The sequence below is a fragment of the Ictidomys tridecemlineatus genome, chromosome 1 (assembly GCF_052094955.1).
Source record: "Ictidomys tridecemlineatus isolate mIctTri1 chromosome 1, mIctTri1.hap1, whole genome shotgun sequence".
Lineage (NCBI taxonomy): Eukaryota > Metazoa > Chordata > Mammalia > Rodentia > Sciuridae > Ictidomys > Ictidomys tridecemlineatus.
In genome coordinates this window covers 61,651,507-61,678,238 of record NC_135477.1, presented here as the reverse complement: position 1 = coordinate 61,678,238, position 26,732 = coordinate 61,651,507, and the positions used below count along the sequence as shown (strand labels likewise).

The window sequence follows — 26,732 nt, the reverse complement described above, 5'->3', positions numbered from 1 at the left end:
AAAATATTTTTAAGTTGAGTTTTTGTGAAGCCAGAATTTGTTGAGGCATCCTCTATTCAGCTGAGAACCTGTATGCCTTTATCAGGCTAACAATGTCTCTGTAGAATTAGGTTCTGATTTTTTTCCCATTGCAGATAATAGTGAACCGTAATGTGATGTTGTTTAGATTTCTCACTTTTTTCTTCTGCCCTGCAGGTTGTAATGATGCTTTTGTGGAAGTAGGCATGCCTCGAAGTCCTTCCCATTCTGGAAATGCTGGTGACTTAAAACAGATGATGGGTCACTCCAAGGTTTCCTGTGCCAAGAGGCAGACAGTAGAGCTATTGCAAGGCACGAAAAACTCACACTTACAGTATGTATTTTAATCTTAAAAGCCCTTGATTCTGTGAAAGATAATGTATAGCAGACTGAACTTGTTTTAAACTTGATGGTTAGCACTCTGGTTCAGATCAGGTTGGGTCTTTTTTCATTGCTCTTCATAATAATCATTTCAATTTTTTTGGGGGGGGGGGGCCCTGGGGTTTGAACCCTGGGCCTTGTGCATGCTAGTCAAGTGCTCTGCCACCCTAAGCCATATCCCTTGTACTTTTAAGGGTTAATATCTGGGAATTTTTTATGCTTGCCCATGTTCTTTATAATTTCCTCTCCATATAGTCAGTTGGGTGTATATATGTCCTCTAAACCACCTATATTGCTCAGAAACTAATAATCTTTCTGCTTTTTTAGTAATCACTTGGGACAGTTTTTTTTCTCCTTGATTTTTGCTGTTAGAGGTTTTCCAACAGTTAACTCCCTTTCAGTAGGGAGTTCTTTCTTAAGCTGTGGCTCCCCTTGTCCAAGGTAATCAGTGGAACTTTTCAATAAGTGCTTCACAGTATCATGAATCAGGACAAGTCACATTGAGTACAAATGCGTGAATTGTGTTGACTGTGAAGTTCCCTGACCATGGCATAGATGCCAGTGTACCATCTTTGCTCCATTTCCTTTGTCCTTGGTCTATTTCCTTTTTCCTTGCTGTATTTCTATTTTTCTGTTTATCTCCTTTCTTTTGTTGTTCTCCCACCCATCCCCATCCAATTGATTTCCTCTACTGCCTCCTTAGTTCCTTAGGTATTTTTATGCAAAGATTAGCATAATAGTTTCTATTTCCATCCTCTCTTACTAAAAACCATTTTGCTCTGTGAACTCTGGTCTCAATTTACCCAACTATGTTTTATCTGTTTTTCTTTTAATAAACGAAGTTAATGTTCTTCAATATAGGTCAGAAAAACGATTTTGCTTTCTTTTTCGATTGAAGCAGTTGAAGCATATGTTTATTCCTTTCATCACTGACTGTGTTCTGCACCTTCTTCTCATCTCCCATCTGGATTAAGCTGCGTCCTCCAGAATTGTCTCCCTCTACTCATCTCTCATCAGTTTCATCTATCCTTGATTTTGCTCTAGTAATTTTTTTTTAAATCTAAATCTTAACACATTGTGATTGTGACTTACAGAGCCTCTGTGGTCTGCAGTGCCTGTTTCCTTTCCTTATGCTCTTCCCTCCCAGTGGTGCTTTCTCCTGACCTTTGACACCAGTGATCTTGCAATGCCCTTAATTCCCAGTTCAAATGTCCTCTGTGAAGCTTCTGTCAACTTTTGTCGAGCAAAGTTCATGGTTCTTCCTTTTGAACTTCAATCACCCTTTCTAAATCCCTCTAAATTCCCTTGGCACAACTGAATAGTTGAATGAATAAAACTCTGAAGACATGATGAGCAAATCGGTTCTTTGATTGATCCCTATTTTATTTGAGACTAATGGTGCACTTGGATTTGAACTTGAGGTTCATGTACTCTACATTATCATGTGTTGTATTTCAGCTGTTGCCCGCTATAAGAAGCATTTTCATGCTCTACCTATACCCCTAATTAGGTATTGTAAAATATTTCTTATTTATCTGCTACCCCTATTTGTTACCTGTGTCATAGGCACTATACACACAAATGATGTCAGATTTATTCATCTCTGTTTAGGCTTTGTACATGTGAGTCGTTGATATCTCCTTGATGAGAAATCTTGTCTTATGTCTATTTTCTCTCTACCATATGTTGTAGAGCATAGATATGACATAGAATGTGTGTATTATGAAACAGTTTAAGCTCTAGTTCTAGAGTCAGAGTGCCCGAATGAATTCATATTCCAACTCTACCATTTACATTGGAGGTGTGACCTTGAACAAGGTACTTCCCTTATCTGTTAAATGAGAATGACAATAGAACTTACATCACAGCATCCTTGTGAAGATTAGATGAGTTAATACGTGTAAATAGTCGATGAAGGTAAATACGCCCAGTAAATGTGGCACCTAGGAAGTACTGCAGTACATCTGTCTGTATGGTAGAGTGCTAAATTGCAAACTCTTTTCACAGCAGCACTGACAGGTTGCTCTCAGACCCTGAACTGAGTGCTGCAGAAAGCCCTGTGGCTGATAAGAAGGCTCCAGGAAGTGAACGTGCAGCAGAGAGGGCAGCAGCTGCCCAGCAAAACTCTGAAAGGGCCCGCCTTGCCCCACGTCCATCATACATCAACATGCAGGTAATGGAGAAAAGCAGAAAAGTCATTCAAATGCAGGGTGCCGAGGTGAGGGCAGGAAGAATTCACTGAGTGTTTAGCAGTGAGTAGTACAGAAACTGGCTTTTCCTTCTCTGCTCTGGTCAAAGTGAAATTTAAATATATGTCTAATACATAGGAATTGGTTTTACTATTAACATTAACCATGAAACAGGATTTAGCTCAAGTGAGAAGAATTCTTTAAAATATAATATTAAAATGGCATAAAATGATTTGTGTCGCTGCGCCTTATGCAAATAACATCATTCATCTGTGTTTTAGAAAAAATTTAGATGAATGCAAGAGATGTATTTTCAAATATTACCATATCATGACATTGTTTTGGATACACAGATCCAATATTCTTCCATCTGTGAAAATGGAGATGGTAAATTTGGTACCATTTTGAGATGGTTATGAAAATAACTAATGTAAAATTTTGTTTTGTTTTATTTTGGGTACCAGGGTTTGAACTCGGGGGCACTCAACCACTGAGCTCCATCCCCAGCCCTATTTTGTATTTTATTTAGAGACAGAGTCTCACTGAGTTGCTTAGCACCTCAATTTTGCCGAGATTGGCTTTGAACTTATGATCCTCCTGCCTCGGCCTCCCAAGCCGCTGGGATTATAGGTCTGTGCCATCATGCCTAGCCTATTGTGAAGTTTTAAGTTCCTTGAAAGTAGATTCTGATATTATTGATGATTGTGTTGGTTCACAACTTTTCTTTTGGTACCAGGGTATTGAACCCAGAGGCACTTAACCACTGAACCACATCCCCAGCCCTTTTTATTTTTTATTTTGAGACAGGGTCTCAGTAAATTACTTAGGGCCTCACTGAGTTGCTGAGGCTAGCTTTGACTTTGCTAATTTCCTGCTTCAGCCTTCCTGGAATTACAGGTGTGTGCCACCATACCCAGCTGGTTCACAGATTTTTATGTTTAAAGCAACGTCCTCAACAGGACTTTTCTCTATATTCATTTTCAAAGATTTAGGTTAGTTACTCAAAATAGATAACTGACCATGAAATTTAGAAATCTGATTTCCATATAGATCACAATATGAAAGACAATGATTTATTTTTCCTGTGGGCTTTTAAAAATTTCTATAAATATTCTAGTTTTCAGTATCAGTTATTGGGTAGACTCACTTCATAGTAGGGATTTGTCTCACTCAATCCCCCCACCTCCATAAAAAGATGAAAATCTTTTTTTTTTACAAAATCCTAGAAACAGAAACACTGCCATAGATATACATGTAAGAGAAATTAACTCAGTTACAGAAACTAAGTTACAGTACAGTGTCCCAGAGTGAGCTCTAATTTAGTCCTCCTCATTTTTTTTAATCCTTTGAATTTGAACATTTTCATGAATTTGTAGGTGACTAATATAAAAATCCATGGCCTTCATAATGTGTCAGTGTTTTTTAAAAAAGGCATTTACCTCACTTTGTGTGGTGAATTTATTTTTGGTTAGCCTAGATTAAAATTCTCCCATTTGAGAAGTATCAATTTCCCTTTATCATTCCTTTGTGTTTTTTGTTTATATTGTGGTTCTTCTTTGCTATCAGTTTTATATCTCAGTAGGCCAATTTTATGGCTGTTTCTTTTAGAATGGATGAGAGGGTTGTTCTTGGTGACATCATTTCCACTTAAATAGAATAGATGCACTTATGCCATTAGTGAATAGCTGATTCTCAAATCACTAGAAAATCAGTGATAATAGTCACTGAACATTGATAGAAGAAAGATCGAAGACGTCGTCCCTGTTCTCTGTGACTAAAGATATATCCGTCTCCCGACGACTACTCTTGAGTGCCATGTTGCTAGCTCTCTCTTCACACTTACCGTATTTTCCAATTTTTTTACAGTTATTCCTCTTACTCAACCCTCCTAAGACTGTGGGTTATTTTGGATTTATTATTCTTCTATAAAGCTCAGGACACTGTCTTTAACCACTAGATATTCAGGATTCATTAAACAAGTGAATTTAGGTCTTTACTACACCTTGCCCTTGGACATTAATAATTAAAAGGTGATTTTAGACTTCTTGTGCCATTTTAGAACTAGCATTTAAAAAATGCCATCATAGTGTTATCTAAAAATCTGCCTCTCCTGATTTATTGTCATCTTCTTAAAATTCCAACACCTTCATACTGTTTGTTTAGAACAGCCTGTTGACTTCGGTCACCCTGGCCTCAGTATTGTTCAGAGCACATTTCACTCTCAGAAGCATCCTGGTTCAGACCGTGAATTACATGGACACCTACCATGACACAGTCTTCCTGGGAGAAGAGTCAAAGTGCTCCTGCCATTTGGTTCTTGATCTTTCTGGTGGTGGGCCTTTGAGAACCTGTAAATCAAGTCTTAGCAAGTTCTTAATTTGGGGAGTTGAGAACACTAGGTTGGCATTTGAGATGTACCTCTATCTGTACTACTGTCCTTAGAAAGACCTGTCTTGGTCTCTGCATAGATCTGATTCCATCACAGTGACTCATTCAATGTTAGTGGAGTGCATGTATGGTACCTTCCTAGTCCTGCACCCCCAAAACAAAAGAACCAAAACAGTAACTAGGTTAAATTAGTTAACGTTATATATTACCATTATTAGACTGTAATGGTTATAGACCATTTTCATTCACCTCACTTCAAAAGCAAAGACTATGCCATTTAGGTTAATAACTTCTTAAGTTGTATTGACATCACACCACCTCAGATCATACTTACCTAGATAAAGAGGGGATTTTGAAATAGAAAGGAGGACAGTAGGTACCCGATAGCGTTTTGGTAATGTGTTAATCGGAAACTTAGCAAAATTGATATTAGGTTATTCATGATAGTTTAGCATATAGTGGTCCTCGTGTGCTAGATATTCTTAGTGAATAGGATTTTTTTTCTTTTTCAAGGAAAAATTCTACCTCTGTCACTGCTATGACTTCAAGTAAAAAATGGTAATTTGTTACTCTAACTAGTTAGTTTTGAACAGCATGTTTAGATTTATCATGCCTGCATTGATTTCTGTCATCCCATGGTGCAGAGCTTAGCATATGTTTTAGGGGATATAGTCAAAACCTTTGCTGTGTAACCATAGAGTGTTTGCATGGCATTTGGAGAAATTGGTAATAAAAACATTTTCTCTGCTTCATTTTTAGGCATTTGATTATGAACAAAAGAAGCTATTAGCAACCAAAGGTAAGTGATGTACTAATGATTTGTACTTTGATTGTTTTTTAGTATGCTAAGTAAACAGTTTTTCAAAATTCATGGTGAATTGAGAAACTGGTCACTCATAAAAAGAAACCCAAAATGTTTGGGGTCAAGTTGTTTAAATTCTGTTGAACTTGAATATATTTTCTTGAATATATTACCATTTCATCATTAGAAGTTGTGTAGCCTCCCCCCTTTTTTCATTTATCATAACTTTGGGTGTTATGTTTTATTAAGGTATTTTAGGCATTTATATTTTTGTTAAGAAATAAACATTCAGGGACTGGGGTTGTGGCTCAGTGGTAGAGTCCTCGCCTAGCATACAGGAGGCACTGGGTTCAAACCTCAGCACCACATGAAAATGAAATAAAGATATTGTGTCCATCTACAACTAAGAATAAAAAATATTAAAAAAGAAAGAAACATGCAGTTATCATTCCTTCAACATATCAAAGAAACAAAGCTCAACATTCAGATTTTATTTAAGAAATACATTAAATAAACTAGGGCTGGGGATATAGTTGGTAGAGTGCTTGCCTTGTATGCACAAGACCCTAGGTTCAATCCCCAGCACCACACACACACACACACACAAAAAAAAAAAACCTCACTGAGAATTTGTCTTCTATTCTGTTTTCTAAAGCTATGTTAAAGAAACCAGTGGTGACAGAGGTCAGAACACCTACAAATACCTGGAGTGGCCTAGGGTTTTCTAAATCCATGCCGGCTGAAACTATCAAGGAGCTGAGAAGAGCCAACCATGTGTCCTATAAGCCCACAATGACGACCACGTATGAGGTTTGTAGTCAAGCTCTGCCCATTGTGCCTGTCTGCTCTCAGCAGAAGGGGTTGGTCCTCCCCTCCCTGTGTTTTTTATGGACATCAGGAAAAACTATTAATGGCCATGTGTTTTTATTTCTATCTTATAAATGTATTGTTATAAAATTGATGCATTCCTACATATTATGGTTTTTATCTGCCTTCTCTCAAAGTTGTTGATACTCTATTAATGGAGATGTAAATTTGGTTAAGTGTGTTTTTGTTGGGGGAGAGGTATCATAAGTGACTGTAGTCCTAAGATGAAGTAAAGGGCAGATGTAATATTCCATAAAAATATATAAAGAGGCCTTTTGTCTAAGAGTATCACTAGCAAGGCCACCATAGAGGGAAAAGGCAAATATTCAACCAAAACAGGTTTTCAGATATGAGTTAAAAATTCTCTGTTCAGATGAGCCAAGAACACAGCAGGAAATATCTCAAACAAGAGCTCCAAAATTTTTATGCTTCCCAGATGTTGGCTGCACTACTCCGGGTGAGACCAGGAAGCTGGCATTCCTAGCATGTGGAGGAGGGTCCAGAGTTCCATACTCCTCAGCCAGGCTTCATGTGACTCACTACGCAGGCCTTTTCTCTTTACGAGTGTCAGGTTTTGGCATGAGGCTTTGGGCATGGGAGTGGGGCTGGAGAGTGAGCACCCACAATACACACATGATACTGGGGGGCTGCAAACCCAAACGTGGATGAAAGTGATTAATCCAAGAAACATGGTGTTCAGCTGGAGCCCTGCACAAGGAAAAACAAATACTGGTTAACGGTTTCATAATTGTTAGTCTAATAACTAGCACTTGTAGATTGCCCTTCTTTTCTCCACCCATTTTCTTTGTAATAAATTAGACTGTTGGCGAAAGGCAAAAAAAGCAAACATGCTGTTTTATTATTTTTCTCTTTGAGTAAGTCAAAAAGAAAATACTATTGAAATTCTAAAAAGAATTGTTTCCTGTGAACTTCATTGTTAGCGCTGCAGTAGCCACATGGAGGACTGTATTTAAAGACTGAGGTGACCTTCAGCAGTGAGAATGTAGGAATCATTATGAAAAATTGCGAGGCTGTGGGAGGTACTCCTCTTGCTGCCATTAGAGCTGAGAAAAAATAAACATCTCCTTTTGTTACCAGAAACCTTAAAACTGCTGTGCTAATCCTTAGACTTCGAACTGGTGCACCCTATGGTTGTCCACTCCACACACCCTTGCCTTGGCAGAGTGAAGCGCTAAGTTGATGATTGTGTTTCTGTAGTTTCAGAGATGAAATATTTGACTTTAGAAATGCACATTCAGTTCTTCTAAAATCAACAGTATTACAAGTTGAAAAGGACGATCATTTCCGCTATAAAGTGGTCAGGGGCAGGGGCAGTAGGGTCCCATAACTACCACGGACCAGATATATACTTTTGATGAGTAACTTCACTTCTCCGAGCTTGTTTTCTCATTTGAGTGTACTGAGGAGGATATTAGAGAGGACCCTGCTATGCTTAGCATGGTGCACAGTAAGTTTTTAGTGAAAAAATGATTTCAGAGCAAACCAACAGACTGCTAGGAGATGAGATTGTGTATGTGAATGTTCACTGGTAGAACTAATTCCTCACATTCAAGCCACTTGTGCGTTTTGCATCCAGAGGAATGCCTCAGAGTATTATGTGCACCTTTAATTTGTTGTTAATAATTATCTTAAATCACATTTATTTTATTCTGTGTGGTTTTAAATGGTTTCCATCCACTCTTCATTCAGTCCTGACAATCTCCCAGTGGAGAAAGACTAGCCCAGAGTGGATAAGGTCTTCCTCAAAGACATGGTCAGTAAATGTCAGAAAAAGAACTTGAGTTCATTTTACAAAATTTACATCTAATACTGGCTTAACACCAAGAACACATAGCCAAAGGCGACATGTAAGTGATGTAGAAACATATTGCCACAATATACAGCATAAGAATTACTTAGTGAGCTTGATAGAAAAAGCTCACTTTCTTCCTCTAGGATCTCATTCAGCAGGTAGGGAGTGAGTGGCAACCTATTTTCTGTGTTTCCACCAAGAACCGAGGACGATTCTGATGACCCTCCAGAAGCACTGCAATAAGGGGATGCAACACTAAAGGGAGGGGCAATGGAAAAATAGGCATAGGAACCTGAAAGACTTCTGCTACAGTCTTTATCCAAGGTCAGATAGACTGCTTGCTATGGGCAGAGAGGTGTGGGGACCCTGTCTCTGTGACTGAACCCCTTCTGGTGGCTTTTCCTGCTCTGCCTGTCTTGCGCTACCCTGCTTCACAAGCTTGCTGGTGTCCATTCACACTGAGGTGGGGGAGGGGAGGGCAGCAGTGACCAGCTGGATTGGAGCATGGGCATTCACCATGTAAGCTGCTGCTTTTCACTGCCCTTTTAAATGCTGCTGAAGGAAAGATATGATCCAGCTTTCTTTAAGAATGATATTCTAGATTTTTCTGGGGCCTTGGACTTTCCCTTAATGCATCTCTCAGCTACTGAAATGAAGGGACAGGAGCCCTTACATGGCATCATCTGACTTTCTACCTGCTTGTGTGTGCATTCCCTTTGTTCTGCCATAAGGGAAGGATTGAAATCAGAGAAGTAAGGATTGTTTCAGTGGATTGGGATGTGGGGAAGGACCTGTGAACAGTAGAGAGAATAGTTTTTATTAAGACCACAGCTATGCTTTCAGCATTGATCATTTTAAATTGTAGAGTGACTAGAAATACCTCCTCTCTCCTTTGGAAAGAGCCCTTAATCTTTTTCCAAAAAAAAAAAGGTAAAACCAAATGAACAAGTAGAATGTTGATCTACAAGCAGAAGCATGTTTGGCCGATAGATCCTGATAGATAAGAGCTGTTTGCTGTGTGTTCCAGAGACCAAGGATTCCCTGCTCCAGAAAGTTTGCTTGAGGCAAGAATTTGATACTTGGAGTTTTGTATTCAGTATTATTGTGAAGCTAGACTTGAGCAATTTTTTCCAGTTTTCAGGCAGCTACCAAGAAATCAGTTCATTCCAAAGAGCTCCTTTAGATAAGAAGCAGGCACTTTAAAGCTTTTTGGTCTCCTCTAAGACACAAAAATATGATTCTAATCACTTGATGTTATATTGGGACACCAAAAGTCAAACAAAAGGCTGCTTTGATCTGAACCTTCTCTGTCCCATCAACAAAGATACAAAGAGGTTTGGGAATTTTTTTGCCACCCATACTTAAAAGCATTAGCAACCTTTTTTTAAAATTTTTTATTTTATAAAAGGGGAAAAAGAAGGTTTATTGCTTTGCTAGCAAAGGAGAAACACAGGAGACTCCTGTACCAAAGGCTGTGATTCTCTGGTCACTATCTTTTGAAGCAAATAAAAACTTGCATTGGAAATCAAAGATGGTTTTCAACTTCTTCAGCACTAAGTAATGAGAGTGCCTGATTCTTTTAAATCTTTGTAAATCTAAGAGTGGAAGAGAGCTGCTCTTTGTAGATATTTTAGATTAGATAGTAGACAACTAACTAGTAAATCACAAGATTATGTTTTATTTAATGTTTCCAGAAACCACCATGTTTAACCATTTCTTGTAGCTATGTGAATTAAGACAGTCCAGATCTTAGATGTGGTTACATAACTCAAAAAGTGCTTAGAGACCAACATTTGTAATATGTAAGTACCATTCACCATTTCATTATTAATGTTTCTGGTAACTGTCAGGTTCAATTATATTTTTTTTTCTTTCTGCATAGGATTTTTCTTGGTTGAAGCATAAAAGATTCTTTCACTGGTGATTCCAATTTGGGGTTTCAGGAGCCCTAAATTGTCTGTATCTCTTCCTAAAAGTCAGAAAAGATGTCCCAAAGATGTAGGAAAGAGAATGGGTAAATAATTAAAGGAATGAATAAATACAAATCTAGTGCAAAGTTTGAAATGTTTTAAATTATTATTTTCATAATTTTGAAGAATTTTAAAAGGTAAATTATTCCAGGTGTCTACTTTGTTGGTGAGAGACCATTACTTGTTTGGGCCAGAGTAACACAGGGAATTCCAGACCCATATCCAACCTCTGACTGTTGGTCTAGGATCTTGATTCTCCTCAAAGCATTGGATCTTCTTGATCCTCAGTTCATTTATCCTCCTTGTGTGAAAACAAGGCAAAGAACTCTGCTGTACTAGCTGGAAGATTTGCTTTATGTTTCCTAAAAGTAGGAAAGAGTGTCTTGAATCACTTTTTGAATTACAAAATTATAAAATCCCCTTTATAGGGAATTCTTTGCACTGGGTATTCCTAGAACTCTAACCAGGTCCCCATAAGGAGGGAAAAATATTTTACCTTTTATAGTACCTGTGTCACTGGTTGCCAGAGGACAAAAGCTATGGAAAGGAAACCCAGTCTCTTCTTGAGAACCATCATGCAGCGTTGGCAAAAGAAGTAAACTGTGATGGTATTAACTTGGGTTCGTTTCTCCTTCCACCATGAGAAACCCACTTTATTTAGAATTTCCTAACCTGGATTTAACCATTTACAGGGCTCATCAGTGTCCCTCTCACGGTCCAACAGTCGTGAGCACTTGGGAAGCGGAAGCGAATCTGACAACTGGAGGGACCGAAATGGAATAGGACCCGCAAGTCACAGTGAATTTGCGGCTTCTGCTAGCAGCCCCAAGCGTAAACAAAACAAATCAAGTGAGCTTTGACTTTTTTTTCATACTTTTAAGCATAATCAGCTTAGAATGTGCTTATTTGGCTTGCGGTGATGTTGAACTGGTTCCAGAGACATCAAGTGCTTGCTGTAATCCAGGGGCCACCTCCTCTGTGCAGCTTTCTCTGTCTCCCAGTGAAAGCAGGCCATTTGGTTCTCTCCTCTCACTGCATTTTGTCCACCTTTCCACTCTAGTACTTGTCATCCTGAAGTACATGATTTATTTATCTCTCTCTCTCTCCCTATAGAATTTGAGCCCTGCAAGTCAGAGACCATTTTATTCAATAAATATTTAGTAAGTGCCCGTGTGCCAGGCATTCTGTGAGGCTGTGTCTTGTTATTTTTTTTCCTCAAATGCCTACCAGATTGTCTGACACCTAGAAGGTGCTCAGTGAATGTTTGTGGAATGAATAATACAGAAACATCCAGATTAGGAGGAAAAGACAAATAAGAAAACATTTGAGAGAAATCTTATCAAATTAGCATTTATACAACTGGAAAAAAAAAAAAAAAGACTGACCAGTGTTAGGTCTTGAAGGTGAAGAGCAGGATTTGGTTTTTTAAATTGACAAGATGTAGCTGAACTAGCCTTAGTAAAACAGCAGTAATCTCACTTTAAAGCATAGGTGTTCTGTCTGAGCAAATATGGCCAAGATCCAGGATGAGTCCATGCTTTGTCTGCAATAAAGCCTGTAGTTCTGGGATATAGAGATAGGTAAACAGACAAGAATTCACATAGTCATCACATCCTTTTTTTCTGGGATTTTGACAAATTTTGGAATTCTGAAACATGTAGCTTGGAGTTATTTGGAGACTACTTGAAGAAAGGCAAACTAGATGAGCTCCATAGACACTTAGTACGTGCCAGTTGTTACCATCAGTCAAATCAACTGCACTGTCAGGAGTCTCAGATTTGAAAAGACCAATCATGTCATTGGCCAAGTCTAAATAAGAAAGCAGGATCAATTCTTTCATTCCCGAGTGCACTGTCCGTAGCAACCTGGAGGCTTCCTATTAGTTACTGGTAGGATCCTCGGCCTCTGACAGTCTGATTGGGCCAAGAGGCAGGCTGGTGCCAGGTATAAATCTAGGGGTGTAAATGATGTTCAGTCTATAACCCAGTGGAGTTAGTTTTGTTGCTTTTCTTTTTTAAATTTTAATCTACTTTCTTTTGTTTTATATTGAATAATTAAAACTGACTGTACTATGTGGTTGAAGTTTGGAATTAAGATGGTGGAGTCACTCACTAATAAAGAGGAATGATTAAGAAATCCAATTATTTGGCCTTTGTCAAATGTTTTAAGAGTGGGAGAAGTTTTGAAAAGGATGTAGAAACTAGTAGTTAAGATAATGTAAGAAAAGTTACGGGCCATTATGAGCATTTAACAGAATATTTTATTTTTAATATCCATTCTTTAAGTTTTTACTGTTTAGCCCAACAGAGGCACAAATAGTTCTCTTAAGTAAAAGTTACCTTTATTTATGCAAAATCTTTAAAGTGTCCAGTGTGTCGTAGAACATCTAAATTCCCACGAGTCTTCTTTCAGGTGCTCAATAATTACATGTTGCAAATGTTATCATGCTAAACAGCATAGCTTTAGATAATTTTCCTTAACTCTTTTGTTAAGGTCTCCAAACTTCCCTTTTCCCTGGGCATCCCTGTTTATTACCCATGGCTCAAGTGTAGTTTTCAGTCGTTTCCCTGTTACTGTCTGAAAAGTAAGTCCATTGTTTGCACAATAGATCATATGATCAGCCTGCCAGTGACTTCCATGTTCTCAAGTCCAGCGGCCACTCTGATGTGCTCATGGCATTCAGCTTTGTGTGTCACCTTTGACCCAGCACCTCACCGGTCACTCAACATTTTCTGCTTCACCTTTTAATAGTGGGATTCGGGGTTTTGTTTGGGGCCTTTTCCCTACACATTCTCCCTACAAGAGAGAAAATATCTATTTTTAAGAGAAAAAGACGACTTATGAGGAAATTCCTTTCACTTGAGGTATATAAAGGGCATCTCAGTTGGAAGATGAAAACAACTGGCGAGAGTGACTGATGGCACCAAACACAGCACAGAACAAGATTCTTGGGTCTGGTGGATGCACAGATCCCTAGAGTAGATTAGATGGATCAGATTAGCTTAGGGAGTGTCTTCTTCATCGTTCATCTTTTAGGAATCCTTCCTGGAGCTACATTGGTAGTGGTAAGAACATCTTTCCCACTCAGCAAGAGCCAGCTAGCTGTTGGTCAGGCAGGTGGGCAGTGTCTGCACCACTCTGCTCCACCTTCCAGAGCAGGGTATTTGAATGCCTGGTGAAGCACTTGACATGGTTCCATGGTCCATTGTCTAGCCTTGTTTGTCACCTGGTCTGAGAACCACAGACAATGTATAGAAACTTCACCCACCAAATCATCTGTGGAGGGAAGGCAAACCTGTGCATTACTGCTAGGATTTTCCCCAAGAGACCAATTATTTTCTGTCATAATTTAAACCCAGCAACATCAGCATCATTCTTATCACTCCTAATTTTAGAAGTGTTATTTAGTGAACTTGCTGTACAGTTTTATTTTCCTAGGGAATGAGATTTATATGTTGCAATATTCTATAGTTCCTGACCAAAAGAGCATAAGCAAAGATAGAGAGGGCACCTGCCATCCAAAAGCACCTGGACTTGTAATAACATCCCACACATTATTGTGTCTTCCTTCCAACTCCTCATTTAATTCACCATCAAATCAATTATAAAGAGCAAATGCTTCTGAATGCTCAGGGAGAATATGATGAATGATTATTAACTACAGAGGCACTGCTGTTGAATTTCTGCCTCCCAAGTGTAACTTTTAAATGGCAAGAGCCTCCCTGAAAGCAATAACCAGCATTTCCTTAATGAAAAGCCAATATTTCAGTAAAGGATTGCTGTACTGCTGCAGCTACTGCTCTGTTCAGCTGAACAATGAAATCTGAAATATTTGGGCGATTAAAACTTTTAATTAAACCATGTTCTCTCTGGGCATTTACACTTCCAGCCTGTCTTTCCTTTGCCTTTCAGCGGAACACTATCTCAGCAGTAGCAATTACATGGACTGCATTTCCTCGCTGACAGGAAGCAATGGCTGTAACCTGAGCAGCTCTTTTAAAGGCTCTGACCTCCCAGAGCTTTTCAGCAAACTGGGCCTGGGCAAATACACAGACGTCTTCCAGCAACAAGAGGTCAGTCGCTACTCATTTTCCTGGTGTCTTTGTTTTGGTAGTGTGTGTGACAACCTCTGGAAGGAAATCACTCGTTGACCTATGGCTGTGCCATCATTGAGTACTTACTCACATCTCATAGCTTGTCCTTGCTGCTAAAGAAAATGTCACCCCATTTCTTATTTATTTAGTGCGGCTAGTAAACATAGAATAGCAGAAATATAGAAAATAGTGTTTGCAAAAATGCGCCCTAGCCATCCTCCGCCTGTTTAGCTGAAAGACCTAGCTCTGCTCTGCTGATTCATAGAAGCTGTTGGATTCACAGCTTCACTAAGGTCAGTATCAAGACTGCAGCAGCTCACAGGGTTTCCTCCTTGAGTCTGTTATCATAGAAGTAAATAGCAGCTCCTGAAATAATATCTTTAGCTCCTTTTGATCCATCAGTATATTCTCACAGAATATTGTATTTTTTCATATGCTCATTTATTCATGAAATAACTGCTTGGGATTTGCCTGAACTGAAACAGAACTATGGATTTTGATCAAACTGATCAGCCATGCCTGCTATGTACTGACATACAGAAAAAAGAACTGAGCATGATATGTTCTAAAAAACGTCATGTTACTAGGACACACAAACCTAGTACCTCAGAAAATTAAAACGGTTCTGTAACTTTCTCTTTTTCACAGTAAGACATAGTCCTGGTTTGGTGCTTGTTGGCTCAGTTTGTGTCTGGGAACATTTGATTAAAGTCAGTCTTCCCCAGGCATGTACCAGTTGACAAAGAATTGAAGGTTTTTATTATTAGGTCTCTTGTATCATAAATTCAATGTATTGACCATGGCTTAAATAAATAATTAAGTTTAATTATGCTATGCTTTTGTTACACCCAAATTGCCATGTGTATGCTGAATTTCAGGGAATTGATTTTATATTCTTTCTTCTAAGATAGTGTTCATTTAACTAAGGATTTCTAGGTTGGATAACCCTTTACAGTGCTGTCTCCATTTATTTAGTCTTGCTGGTTCCATGAGGGCAGCTGACTGGGAAGCACAAGGGCAGATGTAGTTTAACTTGTCTAGACCCAGAAGAGAATGTTATTCATCAGTATCTAGGCTTGACTTTATTATTATGTTTCTTCAAATAGGAAATATAAGTTATTTTCTATACTTCATATTCCATTCCTCCAAAAATAAAACATGTGCATGCACAGCCAGAATAGCTTTATCCAATATTTTATTAACTAGGCCTGTGGCCTGTAAACCTGCCGCCTCATTTTGTCAATAAAACCTTATTGGGACGTAGTCACTCCCATTTGTTTATGTATTGTCTGTGACTGTTCTCAAGCTGCAACAACAGAGATGTACTAGAGACAGTGGTGACCTACACCATTTTCTTCGTGCCTTAAGTCTGGGGTCTATTGAACAGAACTTCTAAAAACATATCTTTAGAGCTGTGATAAATGATCTTAAGGTTTTATAAAATCTAGATGTACCTTAAAAATCAAATCAGTACATTTTAAATTGTGGTCAATATAATTTAAAAGTATATTTTACTTTTTAAATGTTGTGTTGAAATTTGGCAATCTTTTTGTAGGATATTTTCTAAGAGTTAGATATGATTTAATAAGAATCCCCCATTAAGTAACCTCATGAGATCAATATACATTATTTACCAACCGTAGCTGCCAGTTGCCTACTCCCTCGGCTGAATATGTTGCTTTACATCTATAGTCACAGTTGGTGACCACCACAGCCCTGTGTTATTAATCCCAAGTGCCCACGGCTGCTAATGGCAAAGTTGGGATCTAAATCCAGGCTCTGGCTTCAGAGGCTACTGCCTTTCTAGTCCTTCACATTGTCTTAAAGGGAAGAGTGGAATCATTGGGCTATTTCCCTCTATACTTTGTATTTGCAGGAATACTACAATTGTATTCTTTGGCACAAAAATTGTTGTTGCCATTTTTAGAAATAATCTGCTTTCTGGGTTGAGCCAAGTGAACTGTAAATCTGATATTGTCTGGGAATTCTATCAGTTTTCTGTACAACACAGTGGAAGATACCATCTGTCATATCACTTAGTTTCATTCTTATAAAAAATCACGTAACCAAACCAGAATCTAAGCTAACAAATATTTTTTTTTCTGTACCATATATATTTTCCTTTTTGCCATAGCCACCAGGATGCTCAGAGCTAAGTTTTCTGCTAGAATCATCACTTTTATGTCACCATTTTATTTCTTAATCCTCTGTCCCTTAGCCACCAAAATTAGTTTTTGGAGGTAGGCATCACATAATTAATAAATAGTTATAATAATGAGTTGATGCTACAATGATGGAGAAATTAAGTACTTAATATATTGGTTATAGATTGTTATTTTTTCCCACAGATTGATCTTCAGACATTCCTCACTCTCACAGATCAGGATCTGAAGGAGCTGGGAATTACTACTTTTGGTGCCAGGAGGAAAATGCTGCTTGCAATCTCAGGTGAATATTAATGTTCAACTCATTTTAAAATCGGAAAAACCTCTGCCAGTGGTCTCAACTGGTGGGGCTGGTTGTTCTCATCAGCCACTTATATACTACTCTGAGGTTCAGAGGGTTCTTCTGCCTACAGTGTGACAAATGTGGAGAATATCCCCCCTCCATCAAGCAGTGGCCTGCTTAGCCTTGCCTTGACAATGCTTTTTCTTACAATAGATCTCTTCAGAAAGATGTAACCAAAATTGCCCCATGCAGAACTTGAGAATGGGGGAGGGGAGGTGGTGGTTTATACTCCTGTTTGCAATCACAAAATAATCACTGGGTTCATGAATAATTTTCTTGATTATATATGATATTCAAATGTGTGTCCTTGCACACCAACCAAGATCACTGCACGGAGGACAAAAAGGACATTCTTTGGTGTAGTTTGCAACCTGATGGTTTATCTGGATACTCTTAAATGTTCTCAATGTTTTAATAGAATTGTGACTCACAAATGGCAGCCACAGAATGAAGGACAGTAACGTCTGCCTCCTGAGACCAGACTTCATTGTGCATCTGTTGCCTGTTCTGTGTATGAGACAATGCTCTAGGCTTATCTGATTGGGGGCCACTCATTTGGAAGTAATCGAACCAGCTGAGCCAGGAGTTGGCAAATGTTTAGTAATGTACCTCAAAAGTGTGTTTAGAGGAATGAAGAAATATGGGAGGAGGTGAGATTAGTTTTGGAAGATTTTTACAATAAGACTCTTGGATATCATATATGTGTACAGTCTCTCAAAAAGAGACATTCAGGAGAAGCCAAGAGAAATGACTTGCTTTTTCAGAAGTTGAAACTTGCAGGCTATACCTCCATAAAGCCAGCAGATACATCCACTTGGTGGAAGTTCTTTCCAGACAGCATTCAACTCATCAGATCAGCAAATAAAAATGGGAAGCCTCCATGGTGTTTTATTTAGCAGCACATTGCATACTCTACCCACCTCCCCATAAGGAATCCTTGATCTGAAGCAGATGTAAGCATAGCAGCTTTGATAGAGAGGTGGAAATTCTGCCCATGTACTTCCTGATGCCAACTGTTCAGCTCCTCTATGGACAGAGTTTTGCACACATCAGTTTTAGAAATCTACCTTGAACCTTATATACCCAAGAGGCTGCATTAATGATACTCCACAAGGTAGATGCATAATTCCTGTTTTCTCATAATTCGTCATAGTATAGGGAAAGAAAACTACATCAAAAAACTGCACTGTCTCTGCCAAGTTGTGGGTCCTTGGGTGAGTTTCAAAGCCTCTTTTGGTTTATTAATCCTGAAGATAAATTGGAATAGATGCTTATATAAGGCCACATGCCGTTTTTAAGATCTGTCCTTTCCTGTAATGTGATAGGGTTTATGGAAATAGACAATGTTAGTGTAAGTATTACTAGCAGGATACTCCCTTGTTGTTTCTTTTTTACCATTTGTGGCAATAGGGTGGTTTATTTAACTTGTTTACCATAAAGCTCATTCTTAGAGGGTTATTCCCTATACTTAAATTAACTTCTGTGCTTTCATATTCTTTTATTAATTTGCAAGTGAAATTGATGAAATTTTATTAATGAATTGAGCCAAACTGTATCTATAGGCCAGCAATCTTATACCAGTGAAGTGTACACTCCAGAACTCCATTACAGTTTCATGGAATGGCAGTGAAAATATAATGAAAACTAAGTACTTTCTTCACACACTAATTTTAGACTCTGTAAAGCTTTCAACAATGAGTAGATATCTCTAAATAGTTTCCTAGGTTGCAGCTGGATCATCAGTAACTTTATTCTGCAATATATTAGTACCTTTCATTCTGGGTTGTGGGGAGTAGGGGAATAATCAGAAAGGATTTTGAATCCTCTTAAAAAGTTTTTTTGTTGTTGTTGTTGGGTCTGTTGAGGTTGTATGCCACCTCTGTAGACTGCCCCTCCATGGGGTTCACAGCTCCTCTGGCTTTTAAAGGGAATTAGAGATGTTGAATAAGATGCTTTATGAATGCTTTGCACAGCATGAAGTATTTGATTAAGGATGATTTTACCTTACTTTTTTGAGTGCATTTGTTTGAACCTGGTAAATTGTTTTCTCTGCAAGTAATAAGATTTTAGTGAGAAACTCTTCATCGGAAAGCCTCTTTCTGCAGTTCAACTTATCTGATAACAAATACATCCAAACAAATACATCCATTTATAGTCCCAGAACATTCCATTTCTGGATAGACACAAACTAGCCAGGTAGACCTGACTCACATTTATCTTGTAGTTACACTTTGGTTAGGTACAGAGTTTGTTCAAACATGCTTTTAAAATTTTATAATTGCAAGTATGAGGTTTTTGTTTTGCTTTCTTCTTGGCCCAGATAACATATAAATATTATAGGAGGAGGTCAAATTTATCTCTTGTAGAGATGAATCCAAGAATAAATTAAATCTTTATTTTCTTTTTTACAAATTAGTTATTTTGTGAAAGTCCACAGATTTCTCTGCATAGCATAGTGATTGTTTAGCTAAATGTGCAGAGACTCAGTGAAAGGAAGTTAGAATCCTGCTGACAGGCTTCCCATCCCAGCCTCAGGTAGATCTAACATTTCCCGACCTATTCTTTTAGTTTGTGACTCTGTTCAGATCCGCAACAAGATCCTGAGAGCTGCCAGGATTGTGTGAACCTTGGAATTTCAAAGAAAAAGGTTGGTATTTTTCCAAACTACCCCTTAGGCTTACTGAGGAAAAAAAAAAAAGAGGAAGGAGTTTGCTTTTATTTAAAAAAAAAAAAATCCTTAATCTTTTCAGTAGGATTTGATCTTTGCTTGATGACCTCTCTGGAAGATTTTTTTTAAATGCAAAGCACAAATTATATACATGTATCTGTTAGATATTGCATCTTTAGGGTATGGTTGAATTCCCTCACTACCATTTTGCTTTTTCAAGCTGATGGGACTTTTCAGAAAAAAAAAATTCTTCAATGTTTTTTTTTTAATTGTATTTAGTGGTTCAGTCGTTTTCATGAGCTCTGTTGCACATGTGTGTGCTAGAAAAGAATGAGGTTGAGCCTCAGTTCTTGCCTTTTCTTCTCTATGACAGTATTCTGATTTGTAGGTTTATTCCCCTGCAAGAAAATGGAAAATAGTCTCCTAGTGTGACCATGGTAAACTTTTCCAGGGGATTCATTTATTCTTGACTCTCCTGTAAATTTGTCTTTGAATATGAAGTGCTGTAGTTGCAGGTTTTTTCCTTTAACAAATGCACTTGTTCAGTTTTGATGGGATTGTTATTGCTACTGTGATTTTGCAGGAACTTGAAACAGTAGCCCTCAGTATGCACATTGGCATGTATCTTTGTAAAGATATTGTCCCCACTTTTTTTTCAAAAGAGTTTTTCAGCATTTCTCTGTTTAAAAATAAATATTTTATTCTGAATATTAAATAATGCTGTCTCTGGGGTATGCCTGTACTTACCACTTTCTCAAGATTGTCTTCCTGAGGCCTTGGGTGGTCTTCTCCATTTGGTGGGTCTCTCAGGGCATTGACTTTGCATCAGGGAAGTGGGGCTTCAGATTCATCACTCAACAGATGTGTGGACAAGTGACTTTCACTATTTTTAAAAATCCGTTTTCTCATCTACAAAATATAGAATGGTAATTTTAGGGAGGAACTGAGTAGCACATATATAAAGTGCTTGTAAATCATTATTATCTTCTCTGCTAAGAACTACATATGAACAAAAGAGAGGTGTCTCCACTGTGACTTTGACCCTTATAGGGCAGGAAGGTACATTTTGGAAAGCATTAGGGGACAACGTTAAGGGTATTGACCCATCTTTCGGAACTCCAGATCATTCTGACCATATGGGCAGAAAAAAACAAACATATAGCCTGTCAGTGGTCTTATCCTTAGTGTTATGTCTCTGACCATAATTACGGTGTAACTTCAGAATTCAAGAAGGGATGGTGTGTATAGATGGTTGAAGAGCCAAATTCCATAAGGTATTGAATCACCTGTTCCAGCCACCCTCAAGCAAAGGAAAGACAACTTCCAGTCAACTGCATAATACTTCTACTCCATTTGAAACTGAAGATATTTGTGTTTGGTGTTTATCAGAAACTGATTTCCAGAGTCTGACAGTTTTACTTGTATGAAGAGTTAGTTCCATCAGTGAGTCCAGGGTCTGTTGATGGTGGGGCTGCATCATCATAAATGAAGAAGTCTGCTTCAATGAACTTTTCCCCTTTCTTGTTAATAATCTTTAGTTGGCGATAGACAAACTAAACAGTGTTTTCTAAGTACTCTCATTTCTTTACAATTAAAAACGGGTACCTCACTCTTCCTGATGTTTTGGATTCAAGTATAGTTTGTTCTCAAGTATTAATTTTCTAAGCTGTACCAAGTTAAATTTTTATTCAAAGAAACCTGACATGCTTCTTCATATTTCTGACTGAAGAGGACTTCATGTTTCTGACTCAAAAAGCATACATTTCATGAGTTGGGGAACTACGGGGGCTGTGGCTTCACTGGGGTACTCCTCCAATAACCTCGGGTATCGGGTCTTTTCACATCTGACTTCAGTAACGAAGTGGTTACTGTGTTTGACATGGATAAGTTCACTAAGTGTGATGATCTGTGTCATTGGTACTCAGTCCTCTCATCTACCATTAACAGCCTTGGTTGCCCACTCTGAAATGACCTGTGGGTAGGTCAAACTGTTTAAGATGGTTAGAAGATTTGCAGAATGACATAATCTCCCAGGAGTTTACAAGCTACAGTAAAAGCTATTTGCTGTCCTTGCTTTTCTAGGCTACCATATGCTGCCTCTAACAATCAGATTTTCTAGTAGAATTTCAGAAATGTCTTGACCATTAACTGAAAGGATTTTGGTTTGTTCCCCCCCCCCCCGACCAGATTTGACTTTTTAATCCCCAAACCTACTCCATCACCATTTTCTGAGCTCTAATGCCATATCCTGTAGTACATGGGACTGAGCTAACAATTTTTTTTCCCCTCTCTCTAGAACTAAATAAAAACCGAAGAAAGCTCTTTGAACCACCAAATGCACGCACCTCTTTCCTGGAAGGTGGAGCAAGTGGGAGGTTACCGCGTCAGTACCACTCAGACATGGCCAGTGTCAGTGGCCGCTGGTAGCAGTCCCCACTAGGCAAATGCCCACAAGTACCTGTAGAGTTGGATGCAGGAGATCTGTGAACAGCCATCACTTCACACCATCTTCAGCACTCTGGTGTCTGGTATCAGGACCAAAGTATCTTATTTGCACCTGTACTTTGTGGCAAAAAGGAAGAAAAGAGAGAAGATGTTCTTATCTTGCCATACAAAATACCAAATGTGGATTGCTTTTTTAAAATGGCAATGGGACAGAATTTGAGGATAAGGCTTTATTTCCTGTTTTTATTTACCTATATAACATATGCACTGATTTTTTTTTTTGTACTTAAATGAAGGATAAATTGACATGTGGGATGCCAGAAAACTTAGAAGTTATTGTGTTTGCTTGTTTTGGTATTTGGGGCTTTTTAAAAAAAATGATCAAAGTGGAATTTTCTGGTACTGCTTTAAAATACTTATTGAGGCCTTTCAGCACTTTACATATTCTAATTTCTTGTCCTGTGGAACTTTTCTCTCTAATTATGTCACCTGACATATTGGTACAGATCAGATTTAGTCATTTTTTTTTTGTTTGAAATGGTACTGGATATTGATTTCTGTGCAGAATATTCTGTGACTTTGGGAAATGTGAGTCCACTTGGTTATGGGCCAATTCTGTTGTTCATTCATGTCAGCATCCTAGAAATACATAGCAATGAACTAGTTCACAGTAGCAGGTGCAAAAAACAGACCAAATGGACTTTGCAATATTAACCCTTTGCAGTCATTGTATTTAGCTGCTGCCTATAATGCTAAAATGATTTTAATGGTTATCTGAAGGCAAAGGGATGGTTTTTTGTTTTTCTGGGTTTTTTTTATTTTTTATTTTTTAGCATACTGCCAGTAAAGGACACTTATTTATATCAAACTTTATTTTTAGATATTATAAGCATACAGTACATAATTGATGAAATTGATATTTACTAGAGATTTATGGTAGAGAATGGACGGCATTCAATAACTGGAGCCCTAGATTGTCACTTTATTTAAAAATAAAAATAATCATCTGACAAGACAGCACTGTTGCCATTACGAAGAGAAAAGATTGTGGTTCTTATGATGCACACATTAGCTATGCTCTGTACGGTCATAGGACTTTCCTAAAACTGTCCGCTTATGTTTGTTAAGAATGGAAAGGCTCTATTTAAGTCTTCAGGGTTAGTTTATAAAGATTGCTGAATTCTGAAGGAAAAAAAAAGACTGCTTTCTAAGTGGCTAGATTTATTGTTACAATCTTATACTGTGAAAGTCCAAGAAATCGGGCAACGTTGGTTCCTGCGTCTTTCCAGACTTCTTATTGCGGATTTATGAAGGGTTTTCAATCAGTGAAGAAAATCACTCAAGTGCCTTTCCTTCTTCAGAGCAATATTTCTACTATATTCATTTGTTGGAAAACTTTCCCATAGGAAATATTGTCAATTACCTGCAATGAATTATTTATGTTCAGTATCTTTTCTATGTGGACATAAACCACCCTCATGGGCTCTCAGCCAAAGGAATTAGATGAACTTACACAACCATGGGGGAATGACACACATGTGGGATAAGAGGTACTCCTGACATTTTCCCAAGACTAAGTCTTACCCTTAAAGAGCAAGAATTGATATTTTGCACACAGAAAATTTTTCACTTAAAAAGTTTGGGTTATGTAACCTTGAAGGCACAGACCATGAGCCTGTCATAATATTAACAGTTTTATCTGGCATTAAGGGGCTGCCCTCCTCAACTACACCTAATCTTCTTAAGAATATAGGACTGAGTAATCCTTCTCTTTGCAAATACAACATGCACATGTATACAGTTGATCATGTGCAGCTCCCTGACTTATGCTGTGACGGATTAATAACAATTCAACTTGATTAATTTTTTTCTTAAATAAGACCTGCCCCCTGCCCAAAATAATAATAATAATAATTTGGAGCTTGTTTCCTAGCTCTCTACCATTTGTATTTGCATTAGAAGGAAGATGGAATGAATCTGCAGTATTCAGCTGACAGCAGTTTTATGAAGACTTTGATATTATGCCAAAGGGAAAACTGTCCCACTTAAAACAGATTAAATAGGGTGGCTAAAAATAAAAAAACACTGGACGTTATTTCACTTTCTCTTGATGCAATAAGGGAATATGACACTACAATATACAAAGTTGTCGGTGTTATATGATGCACAAAATATTTGGATTATTTGAATAAATGTTAACTTTTAATCAATCTGTGCCTTAATAGTGACTGGTTATCTGTAAATATAGAACAGATACAGATTGTATTTTTGTGTGGGTTTTTGTCCTTTTAGTGACTTTTTAAAAAATGAGATGGAATTAACATTGAAAAATGGGAATTTTTCTAAACTAATCAATTGTTACATGAGAAATAAATTTATATAACCCCTTTGTATTGCTCTTCTTTGAAGAAATGTGTCTTCTTTAAAAAAAAAAAACTTACACAAACTCTCTGCCTGTCTTAAAAGAAAACTTTTAAGTCTTGGGCGAATTTCAGTAGAGTTGAAAGATGTTTCTGCAGTAGAAGTGAATGTGCACTCTCTTCTCTTGTTTTGCATTGACAGAACTCATTTTCAACCAGAAGTTAAGGCACTTTATTTCAGCCAGTGAATCTAGGACCAGTAATCAATCATTGTTTCTCTGGCCACCCACAGGTACATACCGAAAGAGTAACATTACAGAACCAGCTTTATTCTTGTTATTTCTTTATTTTAAAGACTCAAGTGTATGACCACTTTGACAACCTCATCCATCATCAAAGGCGCTCCAGAACTGACCCTGGTTCACACTTCAGGGACTGACCGTTGTGCTATCTATCACGCTGAAGACTAATTCTCAAACTGGAATTGCTACTGCATTAGTAATTCTGAAATTTTGCTAAATTTTTAAAGAAAACATAGTCCTCTTCCCGTTTTGTTCCCAGGATTATCTCTATTTGAATTACCTATGGTTATTTGGTTCTTGAAAGTTCTACAATTAAGAGTTCTTTGAATAATTTGAAATCTTGTCAGTGACCCAATGAGAAATTATTTATACTTGTTTGTATTTATGCACAGATACAAATACACGTACACAGTAAGTACCATGCTTTGGTCTAGACATAGCAGTGAATAAAACAGAACCCCTTGGCCTCATAGAGCCGACATTCTGAATGAAGAAAAGTGAAGCTGATGAGAAGGGGTTGGAGATGTGATATCCCCACCCTTCAGCACAGGCCTCTGTGTTTATTATACTCCAAGGAAACTCTGGGGCCATCTAGAAATCCCAGTTTTTAACAAAACTGTGAGAAGTACCCATCACATCGCAGTAGGCCTGTGTTTTAAAATGCAAACTACTCCTTTCCCCTTTATCCTTCCTTATATTTTCTAGTTTTCACAGGTCTAATACCATTCTCAAAAGGATAAGTGGCGAAAAGGGTCGTGTCCCCACTTTCATAGTCAGACTCTACATTAGGTGGGCACCATAACTTCATAGACTTGATTCCAGGTCACATTGCACTTTCTAGAAATCAAGTTTCCCTTAACATGAGTTTGCCACCACTGTTCCCGACCATGCTATAACAACTTAGAAATCAATTCTGCATAGAAATCAACTCCAAATGCAGACCTCCTGCAAGACACAACAATGAATAAAGAGTCTCTTCAGATGACTGGTCCATTGGGAACTTCACCTGACTCAGGTACTTATTACATGAATTCGAAGTGTTAAAGTGCGTTTGACCTACTTTTGATAATAAATTGACATTCTATGTATTTTGTAATTCTGGTCATCACTAGAGGCCACGGTTCTCTTCTAATTCCTGTTCCAGGTAGGTTAGCTTCCTTGATTCATCTCAGACAGCCTTTTGGATAACAAGGTAATCTGGCCAGGACATTAAGAGACTAGAATTTGTAGTTTAACAAGCATGCAGATGTTGCCTTTAAACCTTTGGAAAATTCCTCTGTCTCAAGAGTCCTTGTCCATAAAATAGAAATAACACCTACCTTTGTGAGTGGTTGAAAGGTGAGAGGGAGCTGTATGTAAATCTGTTTGCACAGCACACTGCTCGTAGCAGTGAATTTATAGCAGGTGCCCTTATTACTGCATGGGTTTTTCTTTAACTGCATCTTTTTCTTTACCCATTGGGCATCATCATTGTGTTTTGTCTTCTACACCACAGCGGGGGAAGCCCACTTCCTCTGCCAGAATATTAGTCTTAAGCACCTGCCCTCCTGACCCAGAAGGCTGAAGTCAGAATACTGTCCTGAAGGTAAAGTCCAGAGACCTCACATTGTATAGAAATCTCTAATGTATTTGGTGGAGATATATATATTTCTTTCTTTTAAATCTGATTCTCTAGTATATTGGTATCTGGGTTCTCCAGATGGGTGGAGTTAGTTCCAATAGCCATATGTTGTTGCTAATTGTCATATTCTTACAGAGTTCAGTACTTTTGGATGTCTTGCCCTGCCCCAACCAAGAGAAAACTATTCCCTAGATGCTCCATTTCCCTCATTTATACTCCTTTCTATCCACCACACCCCAAGAGTTTCCTATTCCCTAGATGCTCCATTTCCCTCTGTAAGTATCAATGAGCTTCCCCCCCAACCCC

The 26,732-nt window shown here is 38.1% G+C and overlaps 1 protein-coding gene and 1 long non-coding RNA gene across 7 annotated transcripts in view; one reads left to right on the top strand and one right to left on the bottom strand.

The window, feature by feature from the left end:
- Bicc1 (BicC family RNA binding protein 1) overlaps positions 1-24,541 on the top strand; it is a 274,906-nt gene extending 250,365 nt beyond the window's left edge. For 4 of the 6 annotated variants that reach the window (XM_005334327.5, XM_078041886.1, XM_078041884.1 and 1 more), the window contains 8 exons: positions 196-352; positions 2,407-2,572; positions 5,736-5,775; positions 6,434-6,588; positions 11,121-11,277; positions 14,341-14,501; positions 16,871-16,970; positions 21,995-24,541. In XM_005334327.5, coding sequence (XP_005334384.2) covers positions 196-352; positions 2,407-2,572; positions 5,736-5,775; positions 6,434-6,588; positions 11,121-11,277; positions 14,341-14,501; positions 16,871-16,970; positions 21,995-22,125 — 1,067 coding nt within the window. In that variant the 3' untranslated portion in view covers positions 22,126-24,541. Of the gene's footprint in view, positions 1-195; positions 353-2,406; positions 2,573-5,735; positions 5,776-6,433; positions 6,589-11,120; positions 11,278-14,340; positions 14,502-16,870; positions 16,971-19,598; positions 19,678-21,994 lie in introns of those variants that run through there. The other 2 variants (XM_078041869.1, XM_078041873.1) reach the window with 2 other exon arrangements.
- Positions 6,255-20,606, bottom strand: LOC120885846 (uncharacterized). Its single transcript, XR_005728591.2, has 2 exons — positions 20,446-20,606; positions 6,255-7,353 (listed from the first exon to the last, which is right to left on the bottom strand). It is a non-coding gene; the product is annotated as an uncharacterized LOC120885846 (long non-coding RNA).
- Positions 24,542-26,732: the final 2,191 nt, after the last annotated feature.